Source organism: Dromaius novaehollandiae, chromosome 19, assembly GCF_036370855.1.
Source record: "Dromaius novaehollandiae isolate bDroNov1 chromosome 19, bDroNov1.hap1, whole genome shotgun sequence".
NCBI classification, from domain to species: domain Eukaryota; kingdom Metazoa; phylum Chordata; class Aves; order Casuariiformes; family Dromaiidae; genus Dromaius; species Dromaius novaehollandiae.
The window spans coordinates 5,546,794-5,574,257 of NC_088116.1; the positions used below are offsets into that span (position 1 = coordinate 5,546,794).

The 27,464-nt window shown below is 39.3% G+C and overlaps 2 protein-coding genes across 3 annotated transcripts in view; both read right to left on the bottom strand.

Annotated features, from left to right (window-relative positions):
* NSRP1 (nuclear speckle splicing regulatory protein 1) lies at window positions 1–20,597 on the bottom strand. Of its 2 annotated transcripts, XM_064523226.1 has the most exons (7): window positions 20,458–20,597; window positions 18,845–18,932; window positions 7,866–7,922; window positions 5,835–5,966; window positions 4,804–5,011; window positions 4,047–4,155; window positions 1–1,672 (listed from the first exon to the last, which is right to left on the bottom strand). In XM_064523226.1, exons 1-7 carry the CDS (start codon window positions 20,475–20,477, stop codon window positions 631–633), a joined length of 1,656 nt encoding a protein of 551 aa, XP_064379296.1. In that variant the 5' UTR covers window positions 20,478–20,597; the 3' UTR covers window positions 1–630. The 2 variants fall into 2 exon arrangements, with proteins under 2 accessions (XP_064379296.1, XP_025957237.2); XM_026101452.2 differs by lacking the exons at window positions 7,866–7,922; window positions 18,845–18,932; window positions 20,458–20,597 and having other exon boundaries at window positions 5,819–5,952.
* A 288-nt stretch (window positions 20,598–20,885) lies between these two features.
* Window positions 20,886–27,464, bottom strand: part of EFCAB5 (EF-hand calcium binding domain 5) — a 43,611-nt gene continuing 37,032 nt past the window's right edge. Inside the window, exons 19-24 of the mRNA XM_064523227.1 lie at window positions 27,228–27,380; window positions 25,897–26,000; window positions 24,805–25,058; window positions 23,698–23,927; window positions 22,956–23,052; window positions 20,886–21,605 (exon numbers count right to left, since the gene is read on the bottom strand). Coding sequence (XP_064379297.1) covers window positions 21,406–21,605; window positions 22,956–23,052; window positions 23,698–23,927; window positions 24,805–25,058; window positions 25,897–26,000; window positions 27,228–27,380 — 1,038 coding nt within the window. The 3' untranslated portion in view covers window positions 20,886–21,405. The remainder of the gene's footprint in view (window positions 21,606–22,955; window positions 23,053–23,697; window positions 23,928–24,804; window positions 25,059–25,896; window positions 26,001–27,227; window positions 27,381–27,464) is intronic.

The following is a 27,464-nucleotide window of genomic DNA, read 5'->3' on the forward strand; positions in this document are numbered from 1 at the left end:
TCCAGTATGTATCTTATACTTTATTTAAGTATTTCTGTACATCAGGTCCCCAAAACCAAAGCCCACACATATATTCAAATCTGTATATTAATATGCATTTAGCTAACAAAACAGCATAATACATACATAGATTTCCTGGATTATTATTCAGGCTGCTTTTCTTGCATTTTTCTTATTTACAGGTCTGTTTCTCATTTTTGAGAGCATCACCGGGCAACAACAATTCTTGGTACAGCCTGAGAACACTGTTGTTTCAGCAGAGCCAGTATCAGCCAGTAAGAGGAGTAGGGGCTCACTGGAGGATGTGTTCTCACCCAGTGCTGTGTCAAACCTGTAGGACTGTCCCAGATTCTTCAGATGAATAATAAAACACACCAAGGATAGGGTATTGAAGGCCAGGGTGGGCAGAAACAGCCAAATTTAATACCTCAACTGTATAAATTTGAGGTTGAGTATCAAGTGACCTATTAATCCATTTCAAAAGACACTTCTTCTATTATGGAGCACATTTTAAAGAAAAGACAGGAATAAATAACTAGAATACAAGTTTACTTCTGTACAAGAGCCCTTGCAGCAGTGGCTTTTCTCTGTTGGTTGAGAGACCAAATGCTTTTGTCTGCTGCAATGATATTAATCATCTTCTTTCTCAATGTAAGATTTTGTACTGACACGTGCCATTTGCCTTGCCAAATAGCGATCCCTTGCAGACATAACTGTCTCTTCATTGCTCCGTTTGGCAAATTTGCTTACGTTCTCAGACGGCTTCTGTGCCTGTTCTTTCTCCTCTTTCCCTCCTTCCTCTCCAGCTTTGCGTTTTGGCTCAGACAAAGTTCCAGAGCTGGAGCTGCTCTTCTCATCCACCTCTCTCTCCTTTCGCTTTGTGTGCTTTTCTAGATCAGTCTCTCCATCTTTTTCTAAAGATGTAGGACTACTTTCCCTCCTGTCTCTGTATTTCTTGTCATCACTACCATATTTCTCTTTTCTCTCTTTTACATGATCTTCCTTTTCTCTGTACTTCTCTCCTCTCTCCTTCTCTCTATCACTGTATCTATCTTTACCATTTCTTAATCTTTCTTTTTCTCGTTCCCTTTCTGAACACTTCTCCTCTCTCTCCTTTGCCTTCCTCCATTCTCTGCTATGTCCTTCCCTCTCTTTTCTTTCCTTCCCCCTTTGTCTGTCATCTTGCTCTTCCCTCCTTCTGTGGTTATCCTTACTAGTATGATCCCCATATCTATATCGCTCTTCCTTTTCCCTCTGGTGATCCTTTTCCTGGATCCTGCTTCTTCTCTCATGATCTTTTTCCCTGTATGGTTCATCATTTCCCATTCTGCCTGTTCTGCTCTCTCCCCTCTTAGGATGATTTGTTTGTGCTTTTGTGCGCAGCTCATCCTCCTCGCTGGATGAGCCTGGTGACCTGGAATGCCTCCGGCTCTTGGGATGCTTAGACTCCTCTTCACTGCTCACAGAGCTGTCTTGCCTTTCCTTCTCTTTCAAATTTACTTTACTATTTTTACGTCTCTTATCATCATCACTACTATCACTTCCTAAGTCAGTGTCAGCATCTGGATTATCCTCTTGCTTAGCAGAAGGCTTCAGTCTTTGTCTTTCATCTGGGCCTTTGTTTCTTTCATTGGATTCATCACAATAATTGTTAGATTTTTCTTCCTTTATCCTACATTGTTTATGTTAAAAAAGAAAAAAAAATTACACAGCCTGAAATCTCAGATGTTTCTAGAAATTGACTTCTAGTCAGGACCTAAGCAAGACTGTAAATAATTGATGCAGCTGAAAAGTCTAAGAAAGCAAATCTATCTGTGGCTCTGGTTCCAGGAGTCCAGTGCGAAGGATCTGTATTAAAAATTTATGTCTGGTTTGCTGGTAAATACAAGCAGATGAACTTAACTAAAAGAACAAGCATGGTTAAACATCTGCAGCCTCTGTCTAAGGGACAGGACAGAGAATCATATTGCAGTGTTAGCTCTTTGGCAAGCTATACATTTTTATTTATGTATTTGTTCCTCTCTTCATGTCAAATAATTATCTGGAGAAGACGCAGGTCTTATTTTTGTTGACAGAGATAAGAACATAGCTTCCATTATTAGTAGGAGATTTCTTAATCCAGTATTTCTGAAGATCTCACTCTTTTGGTTAAATAGAAACTAGTACCTTTTCCACAGCTCATAGATTCTTTAATACAAGAAGAAGAACCATGAAGGACAAATTCATAAATTTCGATTTGGCCACTAGCCTGGAAGGTTATGCTTCTTCGCTCTTTTCTGACTGAAGGAAATATATATTTAATCATACACGCCACATGCCTTTTCTTTCTAATCATGTAGCTACAGTAATGGTCTGCGGTAAATTCTCTTTATGAATCAGTAGACCATCTGCTTAGACCAAATGTTTGATGCATGGCTGAAAGTGTGATTATTCCATGAAAACTGACTAAAAATTATACTGAAGAATTCCATAACTATGCCTTCATTTGCTTTACTAATCTAACTAATTAAAATAAGTCAAAAGTGGATCGTTTTAAGGGCAAGCGACGCAAATTCTGAGATCTAACACTTAAACTGTGTTCTTTCTGTATTCTATTGTGCTGTCATAATAGAGTTAAAATAAATACCTGAGCTCATCTAAAAGCCTAGCTAGGAGGCTATATACATACACAGTATATACACTATATACAGTACTACTTGTTTTCCTTCAAATTAATTTTACATACAGTTTGTAAAAGGAACACTTCCATAATCTGCAAGATTAAGAAACTACCATTTCAAAACGATCTCTACACAGTACAAAATGACATCTTCATGAAGTGGTTTTGAAAGAAGAACTGCGTAAGCAAATGGAAAACCAGGTGGGCCAATCACTACAGCCACCATTTTATAAAGAGGTACAACAGAATAACTTAGATTTCAGCAGTAAAAAGAAGAAACCATGAAAAGTAAAATTCATTTAACCATTGTTAGTAGCAACCTTTGCCAGAGAGACACAGAAACTAAGCAGATATTGCTCTCTGGCAAAAACATGATATAGGACATTTCCCAAGTGTACAGGTATACTAACTAATATTTTAAGTCTCAAATGACAAATAATTGTGGCGTCAAATTTCACATTCTCCACTTGAATTCAGGAAGCTGTTCTGCTTTTCTTACAGTCCGTAATTTTTACCTCCCATTTCTTTTATACCACTTCTTGCTATTATATGCGATGAAGTGACATATCCTTGTATTAAAGAGATAATGTAGAATGCCCATATTTCAGATAGCTGAGTAATTTCACTGTGATCACACTTCTGATATCTAGGTTTAAGGCCTCTCAAGTGAGTTTTGACCTGAACAAATTGTTTCAAATAATTATTTGTTGCATGTAATAAATATATCCCAGTCAACATCTTTATCTAGAGGACAGAACTTCACCTTCTCAACTACATAAATAATTCAGCCTCATCTGATTACTTAGTTTTGGACTGTACCTATATTAATATTTTAAAATAGTCCTACTGGACTTCCTATATATTTGATTAACTTCCTTTTACCACAGAATCAACACTAAATTTTTTTTATTTTTCATACACTTGTATATGTGGAATGAGGCAAAGCTGGAGACCTTTTTTTTCCATGAAATTCGTATCATCGCATCATTTCCTATGACTTAAAATTTAGAGTACCTCACCTCTCTATGCCCATTATTTTACCTTTATCTAATTTATCATTATTTTACCTTTACCTAAACAATACTTGGCAATCTGCATTGTAAAGGAAAATAAAAACCAGGTTAGAATAATATCAGGCAGCATTACTGTGTGACTATCCCCCGATACCTTTTAAAATAGCATCCTGCCCTGCTTGCTTCTGTCTTATAGTAAAGTCTATACCACCGATGATCAGACGTTTTCCAACTAACTCAGTTGTATGAAGTAATATGCTTACCCTACCAGTGTTTTAGTATTCCCTGTCTTTCTACAGGGTTCCAGTGATTTTGAAATCACAAATAATCAGAAGCAGCTTTGTATGCAAAACCCTTCTGGAATCACATCCTACCTGGCTTCACGGAAGCTGCATTTAGGCATCTCTTCTTCCCCCACTCTCTGGTTTAAAAGATGTCTGTAAAATCCACTGAGATCCTTCTGTTTGGTCACATCCAGGCATGCTAAGGGAAAGAAAGTAAGGTTGGAGTAACTGTCACAAATGCTTATCAGACACTACTCACAGGTGGTAAAGATATCAAGAGCACAATCTCCATCTTAGAGGTTTTCAAGACCAGACTGGAAAAAGGCCATAGCAACCTGACTGGAACGGGTGACCTTCTGAGGTCCCTTCCAACCTGAATCATCTTATGATCCTATACTCAGAATGCCGAAAATAGAGAAGACTGCAAGTCCACCAAATTTATCTTTCTTGTTCGTTATTCTACTATCCATTCATAGTTCTAGTCCTTTATGCCTGTTTCTAGGACACTTCACAGAATGTCTGAAGTAAGGAGTCTAAGCATCGTTGGATCCCAGGCATACTATTCTTCCTTCAGCAACTCACCCTTCCTCAAAAATTAGAAGTAATAACCCAAATAGTATTGACACACAAATTCAGGGGCTTGCTCTGTTCCTTCCGTAATCTGTGCAAAGGAAAAATAACAGCCAGAATCTGGTTCTGTACAGATTGCTATCTATTTCCTTTTGATATTTTGATACTTCAGCTATCTCAAGCCTCACAGAGAATCCAGGATGACAACGCTGTAAATCACATACAAGGCCATATTTCTTTTTAAGCAGGAGTCATACTGATTCAGTGTGAATCTCACCCTCCAGAGCAGCTTCTCTTCTTTCTCTTTCCTCCTCCTCAGCCCTTTCTTGCAGTTTCTTTTTATAGGCTGAAGTCACAAAGGCCTCTTTGTCAGCAAATTCTCCTCCTTCCATTTCACGCTCTTTCTGAATTTTTCTTTCCATCCTCTTTTCTTGTTCCTTCTTTCTAATCTCAGCCGCTTTGAGGATATTTTGGATGTATCTGGGCTAGAATAAATGGGGGAAAAGGTATAAAGCTGAAAGATAATTAAGGTGACTGAGAAAACACAAACTGCAATTGATAAAAATGTTGAAGAAAGCTGGCATCAGAAGAAAAAACGACAGACGCTAGTATCATGGGGTTTGACAGCAATCTTAAACTGTCACCCCCTTTTAGGTCACTGTCATGGCATGCTTCCTTTTAACAACAAAAGAGGCTGCTGCATTCAATTAAAAACTCAGCCTAGCTTTGATTAGGATACATTTTGCTGAGTGAAGTCAAATGTTTTTGATTTCCCACTCCTCTGACTTCTGTTTTGTAATAGTCTTCCCCTTCTACTACTGCAAAGGAGTGCGATGCTTTCTTTTATATCTGCCATAACCTGACAAGTGTTTTCAAATGAAATACAATGAGTAATAATGAAAATATCATGTCAGGATAATTCAGCAATGCTTTGAAACAAGATAAAAGCCTTTACTATCAGAAGTAGTATTCTTGCAGTGCCCGTTGGCTCTAACCCTACTATCCCATTATAACAGCCTCTTCAGAAATGCACAACTATTACATACATCCTAAATAGGGTGGGAAACATGGAGACTCTGCCACCCTCCAAAATACCACTGGAGCAGGACTCCAAGATGCCCAATAAACTAACAGTTTTACCAAAATTCTCATGAATTACTATCTTATGTAAAAGGATTTGAGCACAAACCTTGTATGCCCCAGGAGAGAAGACATTTGGCTTATTAAGACAAAGTTTAAAATTAAACAATCATAGTTATTCCTAGTATACATAGATAAGACAGACAGCATACATTTTCAGGTATGGACCTTTTTCTCATCTTTTCCTGATAATATTTTGGCACTATTTTCTTTCTTCTGCTGCTGCATTTCGTCATAAATACTGTCATATTCGTACACTGTAGCATCTTCAGCCAAAGCCTTCTGAATCTCCAATTTAGTCTACACGAGGATAAGGGAGGAAGGGAGGGAAAAAAATTCAAAAATGAAGCACAACAGTTCTACCATCTTCAAATATTTTATTTCTATATTGTAATTTGAAGAAATCCACATTACAAATCTACCCATTGAAATATTGAATGTAAATTAAAAACTGTAAGATCTACAAAGTTCTTAAACTGGTACTGCAATTAAGAACAGGAGCAATTATCAGTAGCGTGCTTTGCCTACTCTATTTCCTATACCTACAAACAACAGTCAAAACCACAGTGGAACCTTCTTAATGAATAAGCTGTCCCATCGCATAACTGTTTTTAAAAAAATTTTACTGTCTGTTTTCATCCATAGGCATCCCCTGCAAAGCTCCAAACAATAAATATGTACGAATAATATGTACCAACATGATTTGGGTTGCAATTCCATATTTCAGTTCTATCTTCTGTTTACACAGACAAGTTCCAAGCCAAAACTATGAAACGATACAGTTTTTAAAAGCCCTACTGAAAAAAAAAAAGCAAAACCACACCCCACCAAACTAGGGGAACCCTTAGATCTGATCTACTGCTAACAGAAGACAAATGCTGAATGATAACCACACAAGTTTCTCTCAGGCATACATTAGCTCTATCAAAACCAGAAATATGTTAAATGCATGATGCATAAATATCTTTTCTCCCTCTAGCTATGTCTTTATTTATTTATTTTAAAGTAAAACGCTTGTTTCTTCTGTAAAACTTATTCCTGAATTACAGCACAAGTATCATGGTTAGCAAATATTTATATTATATATTTAACTACACAATACTTTGTGAACTTTAATCTCTTTGTATTATTGCATGCTACAAACAAAAACTGAGAAATTCATTCTAAGAAGATTACTACATTCTATGCCACAAAATAAAATGCAATGTCTTGTGTATTTAAATGCTTGCATTGAGTAAACATGAGTTTTATTGTGTTTTAAATTATAATCAGCTCCACCTTAAACCTCAGTTACATAGTTTGCATTAGGCAGTTTTTCAGCTTCTCTGATCATAGCCAGAACTTCAAAAAGAACAAACTTGCTCCGAAAAGTGGAATAAAAACCTTTGCTAAAAGAAAAGCTCCCATTTCACCTTTGCTAAATTGAGCCTAGAGAATTACAAGTCTAGTTTTAAAGAAAGTCTTGTGCTGCAGAAAGCAATACGCAAAATTATAGACTTCTGTGGCAATTTCAAAGGATAACTAATTTTGAAGATGCACAACTTTGTTTCTGCAATTATTTAATATAATAGAAAAAGCATTTTGTTACCACTTCACCTCCCCAAATTTAGAATACCTTAGATTCCGATTATTATGTTTCTGGAAAATAATCATGAGCATGTGCCTTCTAGTAAAGATATATGAGAAATTTAAAAAGATAAATGAGAAACTATTTATATAGGAAGTCTAAGAAAGGAAGGCATTTTATCGATATAACAGAAACCATACAAAAATGCAATTCCACATACATTGACATCATTGGCAAAGCCAGATTAGAAAGTTCCTCTGCTTTGCTCACTTCAGCTGCTTATTTTTTCCATCTCTGTGGCCCATTTCGTCCTCTGTCCATACCACTGCTTGTGAGCCTGTACTGTCAACCTGCTTATTTCACAGGCCTCATTAACAGTGTAGATTCACCATTCATTATCCCAGAACAACTGAAGGTGCAGGAATAAAAGGACAGGAGCTGGAATTTCTTATTCTTAGCTAGAATTTCTTATAGCTTTGCCACCAAACAAAATGCGTGTGGACCCATGCCTCTGAGCTGGCTCCCTGAAGACAAACACTCAAATACGGGTAAAACCACCACTTAGTTATGAATATTAAATTCAGTAATTTCCTAACTTGCTGTAGGCATGAAGAGTCCCTATCACAGCTTACCTGTTTCATTGCTTGTTTTTTCAATGCTTCCTTCTGAAGACTTTCACCAACAGATGTCTAAAAGATGGAAACATTGCAGAAATAAAGTTGTTAATATTGAAATAGCCCATGTTATTTTTCTACCATGCTACTGGACAACTATCTAAATAAAGTCTCATTTCATCAGCCAGTCTTGGATTTCAATAGTATTTTTCTGAAAGCAAGAAAAACTAAAAGTTCATTCACAAGCATACAATGAATCAGCCTTTTCAATGAGCAAAACTGCAATACCCCAACATATATACTTCTTACAAAAAAGTGCTGAGTTTAAAAATACAATTTTAATGAACAGTGTACCTCAAAATAAAATTTGCACATAATTTGATGCCATTTCACAAAACAAGCAATTTCCATTAAAGAAATGCTCAGAGACATGAGGAGGTTTGTGGCAACTGTTTTGTCCCAAACACTTGTTTCGACCACTGCCAAAGAACTGCTAGAAAAGACACATCCCTCAACTAAGACAAGGTCAGTCTATTGGTGCAAGAAGCTAGCACATCAGCAAGCAAAACATCTAGTAAAGGGCAGTTAAGGCCAAGACTGAAACAGACACCTAAGAGAAGGACGCTTGCAATGTGCCTACTCATTCTTGAAAACATTAAACTTCCCTTTTATTGCTACAAAGAGAAGGGGGAAAAAAAAAAGGAAAAAGGAAAGCACTGAACTCCATCTCCAAGTTAACAGATATTGGAAGTGTATCCTCCCACCAAGCTGTGTATCAAAAATGTTGTTAATGCTGCTGGAAACTGTTTGTGAATACAGAAGAATAAATATTCTCAAGGGTTTTTTTTAATATTATATTTCTATTACTCTCCAAAATAGGCAGGTGCTGTTCGCAATGCACAGTTTCCAATATGTAAATTTAGTCAGAAATATAATAATCACGAGCCAACATTTTTACTGACAATCATGAAAGAACTGTATTCACAGTTAAAATCAAGTGTCCAAAAGGATTTTGGTGTTTATTGTAAGTTTGATCTGTGCCATTTGTACTGTATTTTTAAAAATAAGAATGCTGCTGATTTGAACAACAAGCACTTCAAGCACTGATGCCTAATTTTAATTTTTCATGATTAATATGCTAGAAAATAGCAATACTAATCTTTCCCAGGAAAAGACAAATCCACTGCTGAAAAATGGTTTCTAATCATTCTTCCTTAAAAAAAAATTTTAAAAAAATTACATTTTAGTTAGTCTTTTAATTAGTGTTGAACTAGACTGCATTTCTTTTTTCTCTCAACCAACAGATAATACTGTTTACTAAACAGATTCACTATAAATGACAGGACTCATAGCCTTGTTTATGTAATTACTTATCACTTAATCTTACAAAGCAGAAATAGGAAGGAAGAATCCTTTTCCATTTTGGCAGCTTCCCAAGTTTTGCACCTTTGAATAGAACATGCTCTATATCACATTCTAAAAAAAGAAAGAGATTGTGTAACCAACTGTTAAGAAAAATAAAAACTGAAAACCAAGTAATAGGAAGCCTGGAAGCAGGAACTAGGATCTTCTGAAATCAAATAAACCTAGTACAACATAAATTCAAACAGATCCACTGAACAAAAGAGCTTTGGATTTCATTTGGTGCTTAGAAAATAATGATGTGTCGTGACCCCTTTTTCTTACACTGTTGAAATTTTAACAGATTTGTCAACAAGGAAAAAAAGCCAAGTGATTTTCCACAATTTTCTACATGACAGATTGTAAACAATTCAATTTTTTTCACTAGCTTATTTCAGAAACACAGAACAAGTTCTGCCACGAACAGCAGAGTTAATGAAGTCTCATTCTATATGGCTTTGTACAATCCGTCTCTATTTTATTTATCATCGTAGGTATCCTACCTACTTGATGTGGCAAGTGGGCAGCAGCCCGCCTGGTCAAAACCTGCCACTGCACAGAGCAGTCAGCTGCTCCTCCTCAAAATGGAGAAGCATTTTAAAAAAAAAAAAAACAAAAAAAACACAGAATCACATGTGTGTGCATCTGGTCCCTTTACCCAGATGCCAACTTTCCTGAAAACTAAAGGCACCCAGTATCTTTGGGACCTCTGCCACCTATCAAGTATGGTTAAGATAGGTGAGTGAGTTCAAAAGGCATATGGGAATAACTAACAGGGGAAACAGAGTGATCATAATTGATCATAATTTTTTTCTGCTATGGCAGGGGGAAACGTGAAAGCTTCTATGTAGCCATCTCAAAAAAAAAAAAAAAAAAAAGAAAGAAAAAAAGACAGCATCTTGGAGGGGCACCAAGTAATTCTAAACTCAGAAAAAAAAGATACTAAGGCAATGATGTCAATGTTCAGAAAAGTGCATATGGTATCACATAATAGTATCCACTGAATTCTAGGCACTCAGACACTTGCTTACTTCCTGTATATGCCAGGACTTAGTTTCGTAAGTAATTCTACAATCAGAAAAAAACTAAGAGATGAATTATTCAAAATATTCCTTCACAGCCCTGAGTGAGGGACTGCCAGACAAGTAAAAAAGGCAATTGGAAAGGGCATATATTACAACTTCTTTTAGTGCTTCAGTTGCTCTGTGCAGAACAGACACAGACAAAATCTCTCTCTTTTCAAAACACTAAGCCTTATGTTGTTACACTACAATAAGAAGTGAAAGCATAATGTGCACTTTTGGGGAAAAAAATGCATTGATTCAGTTATGCTCATCACTGGAAGGCAGCCTCTGTCTCTCATCCAGTTGTAGATAATCAGGTCACAGGTAGATAAAGCAGGCCACATTTGAGGCTTTAGCAGGCTGCGCTGGGCAGACATTAGCAACACACTCACAAAAAGTCCACTGGTATATCAGTGACTACATCCTGTACGCTGCAGCTTGCTGTATTATTTCAACTAGAGTTGGACATACTTCTCTAAGTTAGTTAGCTGGTTGCCTGACTGGGGGCAGCGGATAAAGGACTATCTGGTTTAAAGCATCTACCTGTGGCTTTCAGACTGGGTAGCCGATGTTGAAAAGTATTTTAAATACTGTAGTTAATATTTAATGTCATATGTTTTCTTCTAAAAATGCTATCTAGGAAGCAGTATGATTCTCTTAGTATAGGCAACTATTTTACATTGGCAGCAGAGCACACATCAGCATTACACAGAAGACCTAGACTTGTTCCCAGCTCTTGGGGAGGAAGATGGTTCTCTGCTTCACATATTAAGCAACATCACCGAAGGATGCCTTTAACAGACCCTCTTACAGCAGCTATACAGAAAGCTAGCTAAACAGTAAGGACTCTCCTCTGCCATCTGCCAGAAAGCAGGGGCTCAATGAAAGAGGGAAAGAAAAACACATTCTGCAATTATATTTACAAAATAAGCTTTGTTCCACCAAAATATTTGAAACACTGCTTAGAATGTTTTCCTTGTCCTACAAGAAACAAATGCACTGATCTATAAAGATTATGCAAACACAGAAGTAATATACAATCCTCATTATTGTACATAAATTGTAAAGTCGTCCACCTGTTATTTGTTTGTCCAGAATGGCAGTAAGTTTACAAAAAACAAACACCTTCCCTACGTTTACAGTCAACAATTTCCTGTTGTGCTATGAGCTCTGATAGATGAGAACTTCCTGTTCTTTTGTATTGTTTTTACTTATCAACTGTCCATTTATTAAAGGCCCTACAAGCTCAGCAATCTGTCTCATACTCTGTTTCCCTGCAGTCAAGCTATTCTTTGGAAGCACAAAGCTTATAGTTTAATATTTTCTGGAGGAAGAAAGTGTTCTAACCCTATCCTGTGAACCTATATAGAATCCATGCAAATCCAGAAACTCTTAGAAATGAGACCTGACAGTACACCAGCTCTACAAAGTCATGAAAGACAGCTTGTATGCAACTGGAAAAGTTGAAAAAGTAACAAAAGAAATGGCCTGACATCTACTAATGTTTTTACTGTGCCTTCTCATTTCTTTTCTCCTACAGGCACCTTTTCCTTCCGAGTTCTTAAGTACTTGAACTACCTCCTTATTTTTATCCAGCAGGTTAGCGCTCCTTGTAAATTGCTTCTTAAAATGACTTACTCACATTGCGTACCTGTTCCTCTTTGCTTATGTCCGAGCAAACTACTAACCAAAGTTTTTGGCTTATTTCTGCTAAGCTCAAATCATGTGAACAACATGTAAACCATTTACAAAAAGCTCAATTCAAGGTTCAAATCAAATATCTAAAAAGGTGATTCCACAAAGGAGACAACTAAAAAATTTCATTTTCTTACAAATTTATCTTGTATGCTCTCTCTACCTTCCCACTACCACAACGTCCCAGTCTTCCCACACCTGCAGGTCCCGTTTGCCATGCCTATGTTTCCCTCTGCATCTTCTGCTTCCTCCTACCTCACCTTCCTGCATCTTCAGTTTCCTCTTGTATCTCCAAATCTTCCCACCATTGCAAGAGCTCTCTCACATGTTCTTTACAGGCTCCTATAACATCTGAAGCTCCCTCTCACATACACTGAAGAGCCCAACTGCAATATCCCAAGTGCTATCCCATATGCACACCCCTGAAATAGTCTGAATTTCCTCTCACGTCCACAAGTGCTTTCATTTGGCTCAGTTAAGAAGCAGCACGTATCACGAGTGGTCAAGATGCAGGAACCTGCTTATCAGCTAAATGGCACGAACAGGCTGACTAGGCAGCCAGCCCTCCGCTTCCAGGCCAGCCGAACAGAAAGGAGGTGGGTTGAGGCCATCTTGCCTCTCCGCTCATCAGGCCATCAGCAGGGTCTTTGTTCTGCGGCTAGACATGCCTAGTCTTGTCAGCTTTGCCTGAAATTGGGCAGTGCATTCAAGAGGTTACTAGGGGCAAGTGTTAGCCAATGACTTGTCTAAACCTCTTTTTAGGAAACTAGACCAAAAGGAGGATAGTAAATGACTGACCTGAAAGTGCTTAGTTTAAACTACATTTGTGTTCTATTTACTCTTCCGATTTGTTAGCCGTCTCATTTGTTCTTGATAAAAAGCCAGTTGCTGGGTTTGGGTTCATAGCAGCAATTCCTTCTAAATTCTGCTGTAAGTTACATAATTCCTAGGGCAGCGGATGTGACACCATTTCCAGCATAATCACAGACAACAAGTCTTAGACCTATGACTAGTATCATTTTCAGTAATGAACCTGGTTTCTAGAAAGTTACAGCCTTAGTTCTACATGGGTTTGTATTTATACAATGACCAAAAGCTGAAGTTGAAAACACCTGTGAAAAAACGTCAGTATACGAAAAATGTCTGACTTGTTTTTCCCACTGACTTCCAAGCAAAGCATGAGACCGAAAAATTCCGGCATAACTACTATTAACGGAATATCTTTTATTAGTTGCACACCTTGCCTCCTAGGAAAAAGATGCTTCTGCTCTAACACAGCCTGCTATGAGAGGCCTGTGAGGGGGCCTTGCCCTTTAACATTGTACTTTTGACCATCCGAAATGCTCTTTGTCATTAAAGAGTGAGAAACAGACACTTTCAGAGCAAAATTCATCTAACTGATTTTAAATATCTACTTCAGAACGAGTTGTGCCCCAGAAGAATTGGTAACTCTATTGACTATAGCGGGAGCTCAGGGTACTCAAGTGTAGATGTCTGCGCAATTTTATACGTATGGATCTCAACCAGAGTTTGCGGACCTACACGGCTAAGTCTCAGAAAGGCTGAGACATGATTTTGTCCAGACCATTTCATTCTTCTCACGTGGCACACAGAATATCGGGTTGTTATATCTTCAGGCTCATGTCAGGATTTTTGGATTCATGACACTTTGGTATTAAAACATCTTAAAATGAGCAAGTTTTTGTTAAACCTACTTACATTCTCATACATACGTATTTAGCAACACATCATTAGGGCTTGCCAACCTAGAAACTTATATTAGCATACCAGAGCCTACACATGGACAACTACTAAACATAAATGAGACTCAAGCCTTCATTAAAAAGACAAGAGATTCATCTCAATTCATATGCTACCCTAGCCATGGCCACTAACAGAAGAGAAAGAATGTGGAAAAACAGGTCATGTAAATAATTAGCTTTCCTCAGCATACCCTCACAGCTTCCAGCAATCAGAAGTTTAAGGACTTCCTGAACTGGAGGATGCACCTGGACCATTGTTTGAGACCAAGATGCATCCCTTAATATGACTAATGACTTTCTGAATCCATTTACATTTTTGGCCATGCCACAGTATCCTGCGGCAATGAGTTCCATGATTTAATTACACATTGTGTGTGTGTGTGTGTGGAGGGGAAACAAAAACCCCTTCCTTTTCTTTAAACCAGCTACTTAGTCATTCCATAATACACCCTACCACTCATATTACGAGAAACAGCAAAATCACTTCACCTTCTCTGAATCCTTCATGATTTCACACACTCAGTTATTCCTCTCCACTTCCTTTTCCTCAGTAATCTCTTCTCTAAGAGCCTCCTAGTCTGTTTAGTTTTATTCTGCCTGAAATCTGTTGCATAAACTCTGGACATAATGATTACTCATTACCTCTCTACTTTTCTTTTCTTTCTTTTTTTTTAAGTCATGCTTTATCCTTTTTGAAAGTGAACAGAAGAAGCTGCAAGCAAAACCAAAGATCCGAGTCCACAATAGCATATAGTTTTCTCCTTGTTTTCCAGTGTTTTTATTTCACACTTTCTTAAATACTCCATTTATCTTTTGGATGGTCACTAAAAAACAAGCTGATACATCCACCAAACCATCCACACTGTCTCCAAGATCTCTTTCCAGAATTTAGCACCTATCATGCTGTATGCACAGTTAACTTTTCATCCACACATTACATCCTGTAGCAACAAATCAATTTTCAAAGGTTGCCTTGTAACGTAGATGAATGTATGTTGGATAATTCTGGTACAATAAAGAAACAGAAGTCTTACCTGCTGTAATACGAGTCTCAATTTATACAGAGATATTTCAACTAAATTCCAGTTATACAATAGAATACGAAACAGTGCACTGGTAATACTGACAAACCATCTCCGAAAAGGCAATACATGAAAAAAGGGGATAATTTCTTTGGAGGAAATGGAGAGATCACAAATGAGAATAAACCAGAATGGAAACTTATTTCTAACATCTCCTTATTTGTTGCTGTAACATGCATGCTCTGTAAAAGGCTTTCCTAGGCATAACAACCCTCCCAAATTTTTTTTTGAGAGAGTAACAATTCCTTCTCACTATGAAGGAAAATAATTCAGAATTATTTGGATTAGAAATAACTGGAATTGCCTGGTTTACTTTTTCCCAGGCAAAAGGGTATTTCAAGAAAATTTCCATCCCAGATGTTTAGCTTGTTATGAACTAACCTGAAGATCATCTTTGTCAGTAACTAACATTCACTGATGTCTTCAGCCACAACAAACAGAGTTTATACATATGTTTAAAAAAAAAAAATCACCTTTCAAATTCCTTCAGCAAGAGTATAGGCAATATCTTAATGAAATATGCATAGTAACATTAAAAAAAAAAAAAAAAAAGGAACAAAAGTTTGGTATCTAATACATAATCACAGACCAAGTCAGGTGTGCAGATTTCCCAGCACGAACTTTATTAGAGTTCAGTTAAAAATACACAATCTCCAGACATTTGAGATGTAGTTCTGACTGATAAAGTAGCAGACAGGAAATGAAACCCCTCCCAAATGCTACTCCTTATCTTGAAAAGCTCTGAAATTATTATTGAACTAATAAAGTAATTTTGATTTTTTTTAAAATGATCTTCTGTGATAAAGGCAGTTATGAGATTATTACTTTTTGCTGCCTACGTACCATACTGATGCGCATGGCAACTTCTAAGAGTCTTTAGAGCAGATGCTGATAGTGAATGTGTCAGCCTTTACAAATCCTTTGGAAAGGAGAAACCTTAATCTGCTAAGCTAAAAGTTAGTTGACAGCACCATATTATAATTCATTATTTTGCTTTCATGTTTAGATATTAACAACGAAACTACAGAAATATCTACACCATGTATTTCTCTGAAGCTTTAGAGAACACCATTCTCCATTAGTGTTATCAACACGTACTGAAAGTATTTTGGGTAACAGCTAATCGGTTGAAGAGTGTAATGCAAATCATCTAGCGTTTCAAAGAGTAACCTGCTTTTTCTACATATCACAACCAAATCCCAGAAGATTCTGCTGTGGTAGAGCTTCATAATGATGCTTTATCATGACTTTGTTTTTATCCTCTCATTCCATGCGAAAGGACACACTTCCAGACAGCAAGTGCATCTGGCAGCAGAGGGACAGACAAACCTGTTCTGCCATATGCTTCCTGTGTAATCTTGAGCAAAGCACTTAGGGCCAGATCTCAGAAAAAGACAGATTAACTCAAGCCCTTAAATTTCAAATAGATCCAGAACTACAACCTGAAAATATGCAATCCAACCGATAACTCTGGAAGCATCTCAAGTTTACAAGTTTCTGAGTTTTCAATTTGCAGGTACCAGTTACCCACTGTTCTCCTGCATGCCTGGAAGTGCCCCAGATCATGACAAGGATGAGAAGTTCCGCTCTTGGTACATGCTTAACTCTGCCAGGATTCAGACTGGACATCCCTCTTGCTCAGCTCCCCAAAGCCAAGTTGGTAAATTCAGAGCATGTCAAATAGGTTAAGTTCTGCACAAAATACCAACAAATCCTATATAAAGGAATCCCTGCTGTTGGCCATTGTGATGACTGTGCTTTTCATCACAGCAATAGAAGAGCTAGGTAATAACCACTCTGCCCAGCATGTGTGAGACTTGGACCCAGTTCTTCCCTTTGCCTGCAAGAATTCAAACTCTCACCTCTTACCTCCCAGGAGAGTGCCCTGAGGCTGCAAGGTATTTTACAAGGGCACCTCCCTTCCTGCTTAAGCCATTCTGTTCTTCTGGAAAGAATTCAAAATTCATTGGCCCAAAGAAAAAATGCAAAAGTGAAAAATGCAAGACATCCCTGTACTCAGGAGGGTCCCAGTCCTATCTCAAGGACTTCTTAATTAATTAATTCTATGTGTAAGAATAATTCACTGTTTAATGACAAAAGACTACTTCAAGCTTGTGCTTAGGATTTGAAACATGTGGATTCAGTCTCTTGATATAGAAAAGAACAACAAATCCCGAACTGCCACGGACAGGGAAAGTTCTCCTGCCATTAAGCACAGTGGATCCCCCAGTCTCCATTAGCTGTGTTTAAAGGAAAGCCTCTCTTTAAAGCCACGGGGCCAGCCACGAGCTCAGACGGAGCATTTCCTGACAGTTCTGAGGGCAGCAGCTAAGCGAGGAAAGAGATTCTACTTAAGACATATTGCTGTCCTCTGTGCTTCCTGTAAGGTGCACTGAGGCAGCTCCACGTTCAGTGCACAGGGTTCAGTCGATATTACTAGAAAGCACCTCACCCTCCCACCATGCATCATATAAAGGAGCTCAGACACCTTCAGCAGTATTCTGGACTCTACGGTGGAACCAGGCATATAAAGGTTAAGGATTGCTAGAACCAGGCTTTCTGTAAAATGCAATTAACAGCAGCTACTTCTCACAGAACTTGAGGCTAATACATTAAAAAACTGTGTTGATAATGGGAGTCAGAGACTGACAGAGATTATTTGACACCTTATTAGCATTATTTTTTCAGCCACACAGAAGATGCATAAGCGCATTCAGCGAAACTCTTGAAAGTAAAAATAACATCTCTGTAACAAGGGTTACAAAAATATTAATATTCTAAATGTTAACATCTTAAAATGTTAAAATTCTAGACTATAAGTGTATGTTAACTTTATTTTTGGGGGAGAGGGGAGTGGTGGTGTTGAAAACGTTTAATGTGCGCATAACGACTTTATGATTAAGTTAACACTAGTAATTCCTGATAGATAAAAAACCAGAAAACAGTAACCATACGTTCACAGAGCTCCATCTACATGGAGAGTTCATCTCCACAGTTCTAAGTTTCTACTCTTCACCTGTAAACTATGGAGCTACTTGTTTTGTTTGGTTATAGAACAAGTTGAAATACAGTCTATTTTAGAAGTCGGGTATCTGTAAAGGTATACAAAACAGCCTTACACACCAAGTCAGTAATTTGATGTTCCCCATGCTGATAGCAGTATATAGAATTGTAATTTTTATGGTGTACAGCACCCTCTACAGGAGCAGGTAGAAAGCTTTTATTTTGAAGGTAATATTAAAAAAAAAAAAAAAGGAAACTAAGGAAAGGGACACTAGCAACATCATGCAATATAAACACACACCATATAATATCAATAAACTTTGTGATTATAGAAAGGCTGTATGTTGTCCAACCTAATAATACATTTCAAGTGCCATGAGAATTGCAAGTAATACTCATTATTTGCTTTTCTCTTTTTTTTTATTTCTCTTTTTTTTCTTCTCTCCTCTCTTCTTTAAAACTTTTGATTTGGCCAGCTTGGACAATAAACTTCAGTGGAGTTAGTTCTACTTTTTTTTAAAGTGAGTTCCTACTTAATAAATCAGTATTATCAAATTTGGGTGGAAAGATCAATATTAAAACACACTTGATATATAACTGTAAAGTGTAGTTGTTAAAAATAAACAGTTGACCACTATTGGTGGTTCTATTTATAGATATATTTACCTGTGATGACCAAACAATTTCTTTATGAGCTAGGTGCTATTAACTCTCGCAAAGAAATGGCCACATAAATGTGATAACCTTTTGGAAGAGCAGACTGAAAGTAACTAAGCATCAATTTATCAATTCCATTTAACTTGAACTAAAGAAAACACAGATCATATTTCATAATCACAGCCAAAATGATGATGCATATCTTAGTAATGCTGCTGTAAGCTGATGCTGGCATTAGGGTTGTAAAAACACTAATAAATAAATTGTAATAAATAAAACAAATAATTTCAAAAACATGGGGGAAAACTTCAGAAGAAAATTGATGAACTGACCTCTTCATCAGAGTCATCTGCAAACACTGAAAGTTTCTTCGTAACAAGATTTTTCTGCTGCATTTTTGTGGGCAAAATGAGCCCATATCTAGGAAAAAGATTAAAAGTTGTCTTTAACATTATTTACAACAAAATACATAGCGTGTTCCAAAACAAAAATCCACCATTCACAATTTCAGAAACAAAAGACCAGCATCAACACAACGCTATCAAGTATAGTTCTGACCAGCAGCAGCGCACTCAACTTTGCCACACACTTGTCAGCTTCTCCCATAGCTATTGCTGTTTCTCTCTATGCAAAGTTTCGGAAGGCTACAACCTTCCTAAATTAGGCAGCAAACTCCTCTCATCCTTAGTTTTCTAAATAATGCTTTTTCCTCCCATAGAGAAGGAAAAAAAGACTGCTCTTTAACCTAGTCTTAGCCTACAGTACACACTCCTCAGTAATTAAGTTTGCCTGTGCAGTAAACAGTTCACATGCTTTGTATGAGACTGTAAACCACCAATACACAGATACAGCTCTGGTAAAAGACTTATCATCAGCTCATGCCACGCAGAAAGATCAAGTAACTACATATGCAGAACTCCTGTGCTGACACAGCTAAGATCCTTGGTGTTTTCAGTAATCACCAGTTTCGCTTTCAGGAATTTCTCTTCCACCAGCCTCTCCCTGAACTCATTTAACTTTTCATCTCTACAGCATCATGGAGGTCTCCAGCTTAGCTCCACACTTTGTGAAGAGCTATTTCCTTTCACCTGCCTTGAGCCTGCCCCCACTAGCTTTATTTGCTCCTGGTGTGCAGACAGCAGGCCAAACTGTGCTCCTGCCACACCTGCATCACAGCAATCCCAAGTGTTTAGCAAGGATTTGGACAGTAGCAGCTACAAAGCACTTTGCATGGGACGCCTAAGAGGATTCTGCTTCATAAGAGTCAAAACTCCCCTGTCTCAGAACAACAGTAGCCTCCACTGCTTTTCCACTTATGTTTTGTTGTTGTTTTTGTCCTTTTAAAGTAAACACAGTTTTAAATTCAGGCCAATATAGATAGCAAGGCTACGTGAGCTGCAGGGCAGACCTATCCTGTTTTGGGTCCAAAGGACAGCCCAAGCTTAATGGCAACACTGTACTCACTCTGGAAAACTAAACACTTCTGCTACGTTTATAAAAAAGTTGCAAGAAACAGCGGGCAGGAGGCTGAACCCCAGGCCCGCAGAGGACGCGGTGGCTGAGGGAAGGGCACTCATGGGGGGAACGGGCTGCCGAGGCCTGCAGCTCCCCAGGGCTCCGGGCGCAAAGGAAGCCGGTTAACGGATTTCCTTGCCCAGGCCACGTCCCTCGGCCTCCAGCCCCCTGAGGCCTGGGGCAGCCACCAGCTCCCCGGCTGGAAGAGCCTCAGGCGCCGGCCCCGCGTGACGGAGCCCCGACACCATGGGGGGAGCGGCCCGGGCGGGGGGGCTCTGCCAGGCCCTGGGGCCCGAGGCAGGGCCCGCCCTCGGCAGCGAACGGCGGCCCCCCCCCCCCAGCCGCTGCCCCGCGCGGCAGGGCCCGCCCGGCCCCTCCGCCCCGAGGCGGCCGGCGGCGGCCCCGCAGCCCCAGCGCCGCCCTCACTCACTGCTTGCTCGGCGCCGCCATCTTGTCCGGGCAGCCGCCGCCGCGGGGTGGAGCCGCCTGCCGTTCCGCGGCCGCAGATTCCTCGCGGCCGAGGCGCCCCTTCCCCGCCCGCCCCCCCGAGGGCTCGCAGAGCCGCCTGCCCCCGCTTCTCTCCGGCACAGAGGCAGAGGGCGGGCGAGCGGGGAGGGAGGGGGGTGCAGGGCCTCGGGCCGCTTTCTTCACGGCTCATCGGCGAGTGGCGAAAGTGCCGATGGGGGGGGCAGGCGGCCCCGAGCGCCCAGGGGAGGCGGGGCAGGAGCTCCCCCCCCCGCCCCGGGGGCCGCCATTCCCGGGGCGGGGGGGGAAGAGGTTTAGAAATCAACCCGCCAGCACCAATTATAAAATACCTGGTCGACGTCTCTTGTTGCTGACTAAATAAAGAAAGAAGAGTTTAATTTCCCAACATTTTATTAAAAAAGTGATTCTGCCAAAAGAAACGTTATTGCAAAGATGAAATCTTGCTACAGACAGCAAACTTGGCCATAATCTCAAGCTTCACCCGAGTAAGAAGGCTCTTTTTACTATATTAAAAGCGTAGGGCTTTTCTGCACCACATTTAGGAGATTTTTTTTAAATGCTGATTAAAAACCTTTATTTAAAATTATTCCTAAAAAGTAATTTAAGGAGAGCCAATCTTGAAAAGTTTTGCTGTATCATTTATGAACCTTGCTGCTCGGTAGACATAAACTGTTTTCCCTGTTTTTCTCTTTTCTCATCAGAAATAATAATAATAAAAACTTTAATGCAGCTTTTAAAGCTTAGTAGATATATCTATACTAGCAAAATTGTTCCCTTTAATATTTTAATAAGTTTTCTTAAAAATTCCTAACTGGCTTCCTACCATCTTAACAAAAATATTTAGTAGCAATGCATAACAAATGTAAAACAACAGTTAATTTAATAAAAAATATTAACTATCAGAATCACTAGAGTTAGATGATAAAATGAATGATTTAACTCTGGAATTTGGTGTCACAGTGGCTGAAGATGGAACCTTGGTGTCGTGAAGGCTCTTGGTGAGCGCTGTCAGTGACAAGCAGGTGCCTACCCAGTCGTACAGGTACTCAGCCGGCACAGAGCCGTGCTTCCACACGTCTGCTCGAGGTATACCTGAAACAAAGAAGAGCTGTAACTGCAAAAGGCAAAGTCAAAATTGTGACCTGTGGTGCCACCAGACTGAGCAGAGATCATCCCATAAGTGGAACTTTGCACAAGTCCCGTAATTCCACCTTGAAAATTGTGATGCTTTGAAGAGGCTTATTGTAATGGTTAATCATGGGAAATGCTTTCTTTTTATTATAATTTATTTTGTGTTGTGTAAGTCCCCTGTTGTACAAAGTACTCTGCTATATACTAATGCTAAACATTTGATAATTGAAAATTTAATAAGTGCTTTTTTCCAAGTTAAGATTTAAGAGTGATTGTCCTTCAAAGCTCTTTCACTATATACTATTAAAGGTCACCACAGACTCATACTATCAAAGGTTACTCTGTTGGTAGAGTGTAGGTCATTATTATGCTCTGTTCCATTTAACAAGACGTGTATGGGCATTATCCAGGAATACACGCTGTGTCTGAGCACATTTTAAAGGAATTCCTATCATAGTGAATCATACCTGTATTCACCCTACTGATTCTTCTGACCCCCTAAATTTGCAATGGTTTGAAGTCCTAGAATAAGTTCCATTCTGGGAAACTAACATTTTGTGGCATACAGTCATACACTCCAGTTTGCCAAAGCTGCCAAAGCTGTATGCTTTCTAGTTACATCTAGGTCTTGAACTGGAGGTAGACTGGATGCTTTAAGCCTGCTTCATTTTCTCTACTGAATTAGTTTAATATATATGAGGAGAATATACACGAACTGTGACTGCATTAAGTGTTCATTATTCGTCAGTATAACAAAGGTACATAGGTAGGGCACTTTTGATAAATACCCCCGGGTAAATTAACAAATCTTGGCCACATTTGATTTTAAGAGGCCACTCAGTCTGGCACTATATCAACAAGGGAGGGATATCAGCAAGGAAGGCACTCATTTTTCTTGCAGAGATATTACAAATAGTAATAGCCTCTTGACTGCTCTGGCACAAAAAATGCTCACATTCATTAAACAAGAGAAAGACAGACTGATGCTCAGCTCCAGGTTATGGCCAGTTAGCACATGGAGTACTTGGTAGATGGTGTTTACAAAGAGGATGGTTCACATTGTCCTTCCACAATGCTGATGCTTTTCTGAGCTGGGTCAGAATTTAACAGGTCAATTTAACAGGTTGACCTTTATTGACTGAAAAAAACTGCAGACATTTCGGATCCCTTTATCTGTGATTTAATCTATTGGGAAGCCAAAGTTAGTTTCTGAAGTAAGCACCTTAAAAGCATTCAGCTGAAGGTTACCAGTGACACTGTTTCATTGATGCGCTGTGTCTGGTAACCTCATAACTAGTTTAGGGTATTTACCGGTGATACAGTCCAGCAGCCCCTCTGCTTGAACTTGCACAGATGCAGCAGTTGGATCAAAGCAGTAAATCTTCTGAATCAAATTGTCATCAAGTTTCTGCAATGCATAGAACAAAGGGAATCAGATGGTGGTAAAAAATTTAAGAGAGCCTTACAGAATTAAAGATGGCTAAGTCAAGCATACAGGATATCTGTAGGTAGCACTTCTAGAAAAGGTAAGTAGAAGAAATGGGAGATTGAAAGGATGAGGTCTGCAAGGATGGAAAAAATACATAGTATTCATTTATACTTAATTTGGAATCATATCCTTCCAATGTTTAGAAATTAACTACAAATCATATTCTTCATTTTACATTTAGGCAGATATACGGTAGCTGTAGACTAATGTCTGTTATATGGATGTATTTACCATATATAACAGCTCCTTAACACTGTCTCAATGGATGTAATCTCTCCAAATTTTGTTGACCAATTCTGTTGCAAATCCCCATCAACAACTGTATTTACAATGCTTTTTTTTAAATGACTTTATCTGGTCATTAATTACGCATGAACATATCTACAGTGTTCACTTGCCCATTCTCCACTTAAAAAAAAATAAATCTGGTTTATTAAACTGGCCAGCCCTTTTCATGTGACATGCATCAAATTATTTCACTGCCTATCCACCCTTGGCAAATTCCATTATATCTTCTTAGAGGCAGAAGAACAGAAAAAATGCCTCAACATTTCAAATTCTCACCAGTATACACTGACTCCAGTTCTCAGTCTTCTCTGAGCCCTTCCACTTTGGATAGAAAAGCAACAGCACAGCCTTTACTATGTTATGTACCAGAGCTGGAGGCTCTACATAGCTCTTTATTTCAGCAAAGTCCTCAGCTTTAAGTTTCTGGACACACTCACGCAGGTCCTGCAGCATGAACCGGTGGAAAAGAATTCCTGAATGCCTCAAACTTGCTGCGTGTTCTGCCTCTGGAATCACAAGCCAACCTTTCAAGAAGCTGCTCATAAACATCTGCTACTCAAGACATGCTACTGACTGAAAGGCTCTGCCCTCTTTATGATTAACTCTTTTTCTTCTTGACTAAGTGGCTGTTTTTCACACAGCCCAAGTATTCTATGAAACATTTCAAAATGCAGATGTGCTTGAGAAGACTAAACTCGCTGTAACATAAGTGTGATGTGTTGAGAACACAGAATATTCCAAGGGAATTGCATAGGTGCCATAAGTGTTAAGAATCTTTATGTTCCCAGGCCCACTGTGTCCCCGAGAGAACTGGAGCCACTGAGGCAGTAATTAATACAACTTCCCCCAGAGCAAGTAATACAACTCTGCTGGAAGAGACTGATTCTGGTTCCACAGTCCAGACAAACAGAAAAGACAAATGGTATCAAGACTGCAGCCTGGTCTGGAGACCTGACATGCCCATCCTGACACAGCAAGCAGGTTTGGCACTGTGCTCTTGTAAGGGATGAGCAGGGATCTTAAGACCATGAAGAGTTCAGGGACACAGGTAATTCTGGAGCTGTGACACTCCAATTCTTTTGATCGTACTTGAACAGTTCTGAGGAGGAAATGCTAGATACCCAAAGGCAGTAAAGCACCTTTCTCCCTTTGATTCAGTGGGACTTTGGCACCTAAACACCTTGTGAATCTGAGCCACAGTCTAGACATTCTGCTTAACTGTACTCTGCTAAGTACTTAGGCTTGCTCAATAGTTTACATGTATCAAAGGTTTATATTTGTTTTTTTGCACTTGTATGAATGATACTGCAGATGTGATTTTACTCAGATACCTAATTTCACCCCCCCCCCCAAAAAAAAAGTTTGGCTCTATATGCACAGTACCCAGTACACAGATTGGTTCTGTTTCCCCTGAAGACATCTTCAATATCTCAGAGCAGGCAGCTTGGACCATCTTTAGCATTTTCTGCAGGTCTCTGTGTTCATGGGGTGGTAATTCCTGGTGATGTCCAATACTGAGATCTAATACCGCAAGAGCTTTTCCTGATAGATCACGGAGAGGTATTGCAAAGTGGTATTCTCCACAGACGTAAGTGCCAATGACCTGTGAACTGTCTGTGCATTTAAACAGGTAATCTCTGAAATGAGAGTCAAGAGAAAAATATGTCCTAAGTTTTATAATTCCAGTCTTTTTGGTACTTACGTAGCACATTTTAGTAAGAAGCCATTCATCTCTTGTTGTTGAAACAAGGGTATTATATTACTAAATCAGTTGCTTATTTTCTTGCAGCTTAATTATGAACAGTGTCATTCAGGCCACATACAGAAAGGAGAAAATAGCATTTTGGAACACAATACTGCTTAGCCCAGGAAATTGCTAAAAATCATAGGAGTTTAACAAATTCATATTAAGTTGTAGTCTTGCTTTAAAAACAGTTTCCTGTTTACAACCATGTTGACATTTGCTCTATAGAGTTTTATAAGAAGTAAAAACATCTGCTGGAACAGCAAATGACTGTTCAACCAAGTTTGACAACAAGGATGATGTGTTTAAAGACAAGTCTGTGAGGTTCTTGGCAGTTGAAGGAAACAGATAGTTGAATGAATTGAGATTAATATAGCCAGGAAAAAGGACAGATTAATCTAAAGAGCAAAATGCAACAGTATAGGCTCTGATCCTGCAGACCTTTCACAACAGGCATAGAGGTTGCTTGGCAGCTCATCTGGTAAGCATTATATTTGAAGCTAAGTTTTTACAGTCCTCACCTCAAAGAGAATGTTCCTCACCCCTTCATAAGTCAGTATCATATGCATACACACCAGATGTCATGGTACTAAGAGAGCTATAGGCAGACACCCTTGTAGGCTTTATGTAATGCAGACACCCATGGGCTTTATGTAATGTGTATCATGCCTGATGCAGGCTATAGTCTAGGACCAGAAGTAACCGGTTAGTTTGCAGGTGCCATAACCCACCTTAAAAGGTTCTCTTTTCTGAGGAGAAGAACTGGAGAGGTATGAATTTCTCTTTGTCCTATATGATCCGTAGTAAGCACCTTCCGCAGAGCATAGTCACATGTCTGTTAGAGAGACAGGGAGGTTTAGCTTCATCCCTGAAAGGAACAGCCGTTCTGAAGCTTGGAGGGAAAGGAAGCTTTATTTCTCAAAGGAAAGCTCCCACTTACATTCAAGTGCAATGGGATGGTTTAAAGATATCTCCCAACAATGTCTGGTTTTATTCCCACAGTGTATTGCTCAAGATGCATGAAGAATGTGCCCTGGACATCCCTCAGCCAGATTATTTAATCCATCCCCAGGCTCCTGAACTGAGGAACACCCACACGTCAGGGAAGAGGTTTCCTATGGACCCTTCTTTTTCATGTCCTTTTACAGACCTCTTTCTCGTGTCATGTTCATTTTAGCATACCTTGATATGTGAAAAGCACAGAGGGGAGCAAAAGGCCTGGCTATCAGGCAACTAACAAAGGGACAGTGCAAAGCCTGGAATGACAACAGAATGCTGCCAACACAAACCCTGCTTATCAGAGGAAGCAGATGAACTATGGTTGCAGAAGATGTCATATACACTTTGCAGTGACACAGCATCAGTCCTAAATACTGCATACACTTTTCATCTTAACTCACTTTTATGTGAACTGACAAGTTTCCCAGGGCCCAAGTGCCTGCTGAATGACTGGAATATGATCTGCAGGGAAGTGGGCTGCCTTTACAAGCTAGTTGATTGGGAGCAGCCACTTCCAGAGTTGTATGTACATCTTGGTTGCTAACACTGGTTCAGAACAAAGAGCTAGGATGTTAGCTATCTTCTTTTTTCCATGCCATAATTTTGGCACATGTAGAATCTCCACAAAGAGCAGCTCCCTTTGTGGAAGGCCAAATTAGCAGAGCTTCAGCAGGGAGTTGCAATGCTGGTTAGCCAGCTGCTGGATGTATTTCTGGGTAGGTGTGTGGTTTCACTTTGTTTGTTGTTATGCAGCCATAAGCGCTGCAGCAGGAGAATATTCCCTTGTCCCATGGAGAAAGGGCTACTGTAGGAGTGCTGCTGAAATGTTTTACATGGGAGGATGACAAGAATGAAGAGTGGCCTTCTTTAAAGAAGGAACCTTCCCTCTCTACTTGTATTGCCCTTTTAATGCACAGGCAGGCACAAGAATCTCAGGCAGGCTTCCATTTTGATGAAGAAGCCACTAGGAAATGATAGGCAGTGAGAAATGGTAGATCCTCACCAAAGTAGCTCCATCAGCCCCTGACTATTACAGTCCTTTTCACTGCACGACCCTGCATACCTTATCTTGGCCAGGCTCCATCAGATATGTAATAACAGTGTGGATGTTGGGTGCTCTTGGATACAACCAGTCCAGAGCAGTGAGCGTCACTTGCAGGATGTTTTCCAGTGTGCAGACATGGTGGTAGGCTTTGCTGAATGCATGAGAAATTCCCTGTGAAAGCAGAATCCTCCAAATGAGCCAGACAGTCCCATATGACTTGGGGATAAAGCTGGGGAAATGTTCATGCAGCAAAAT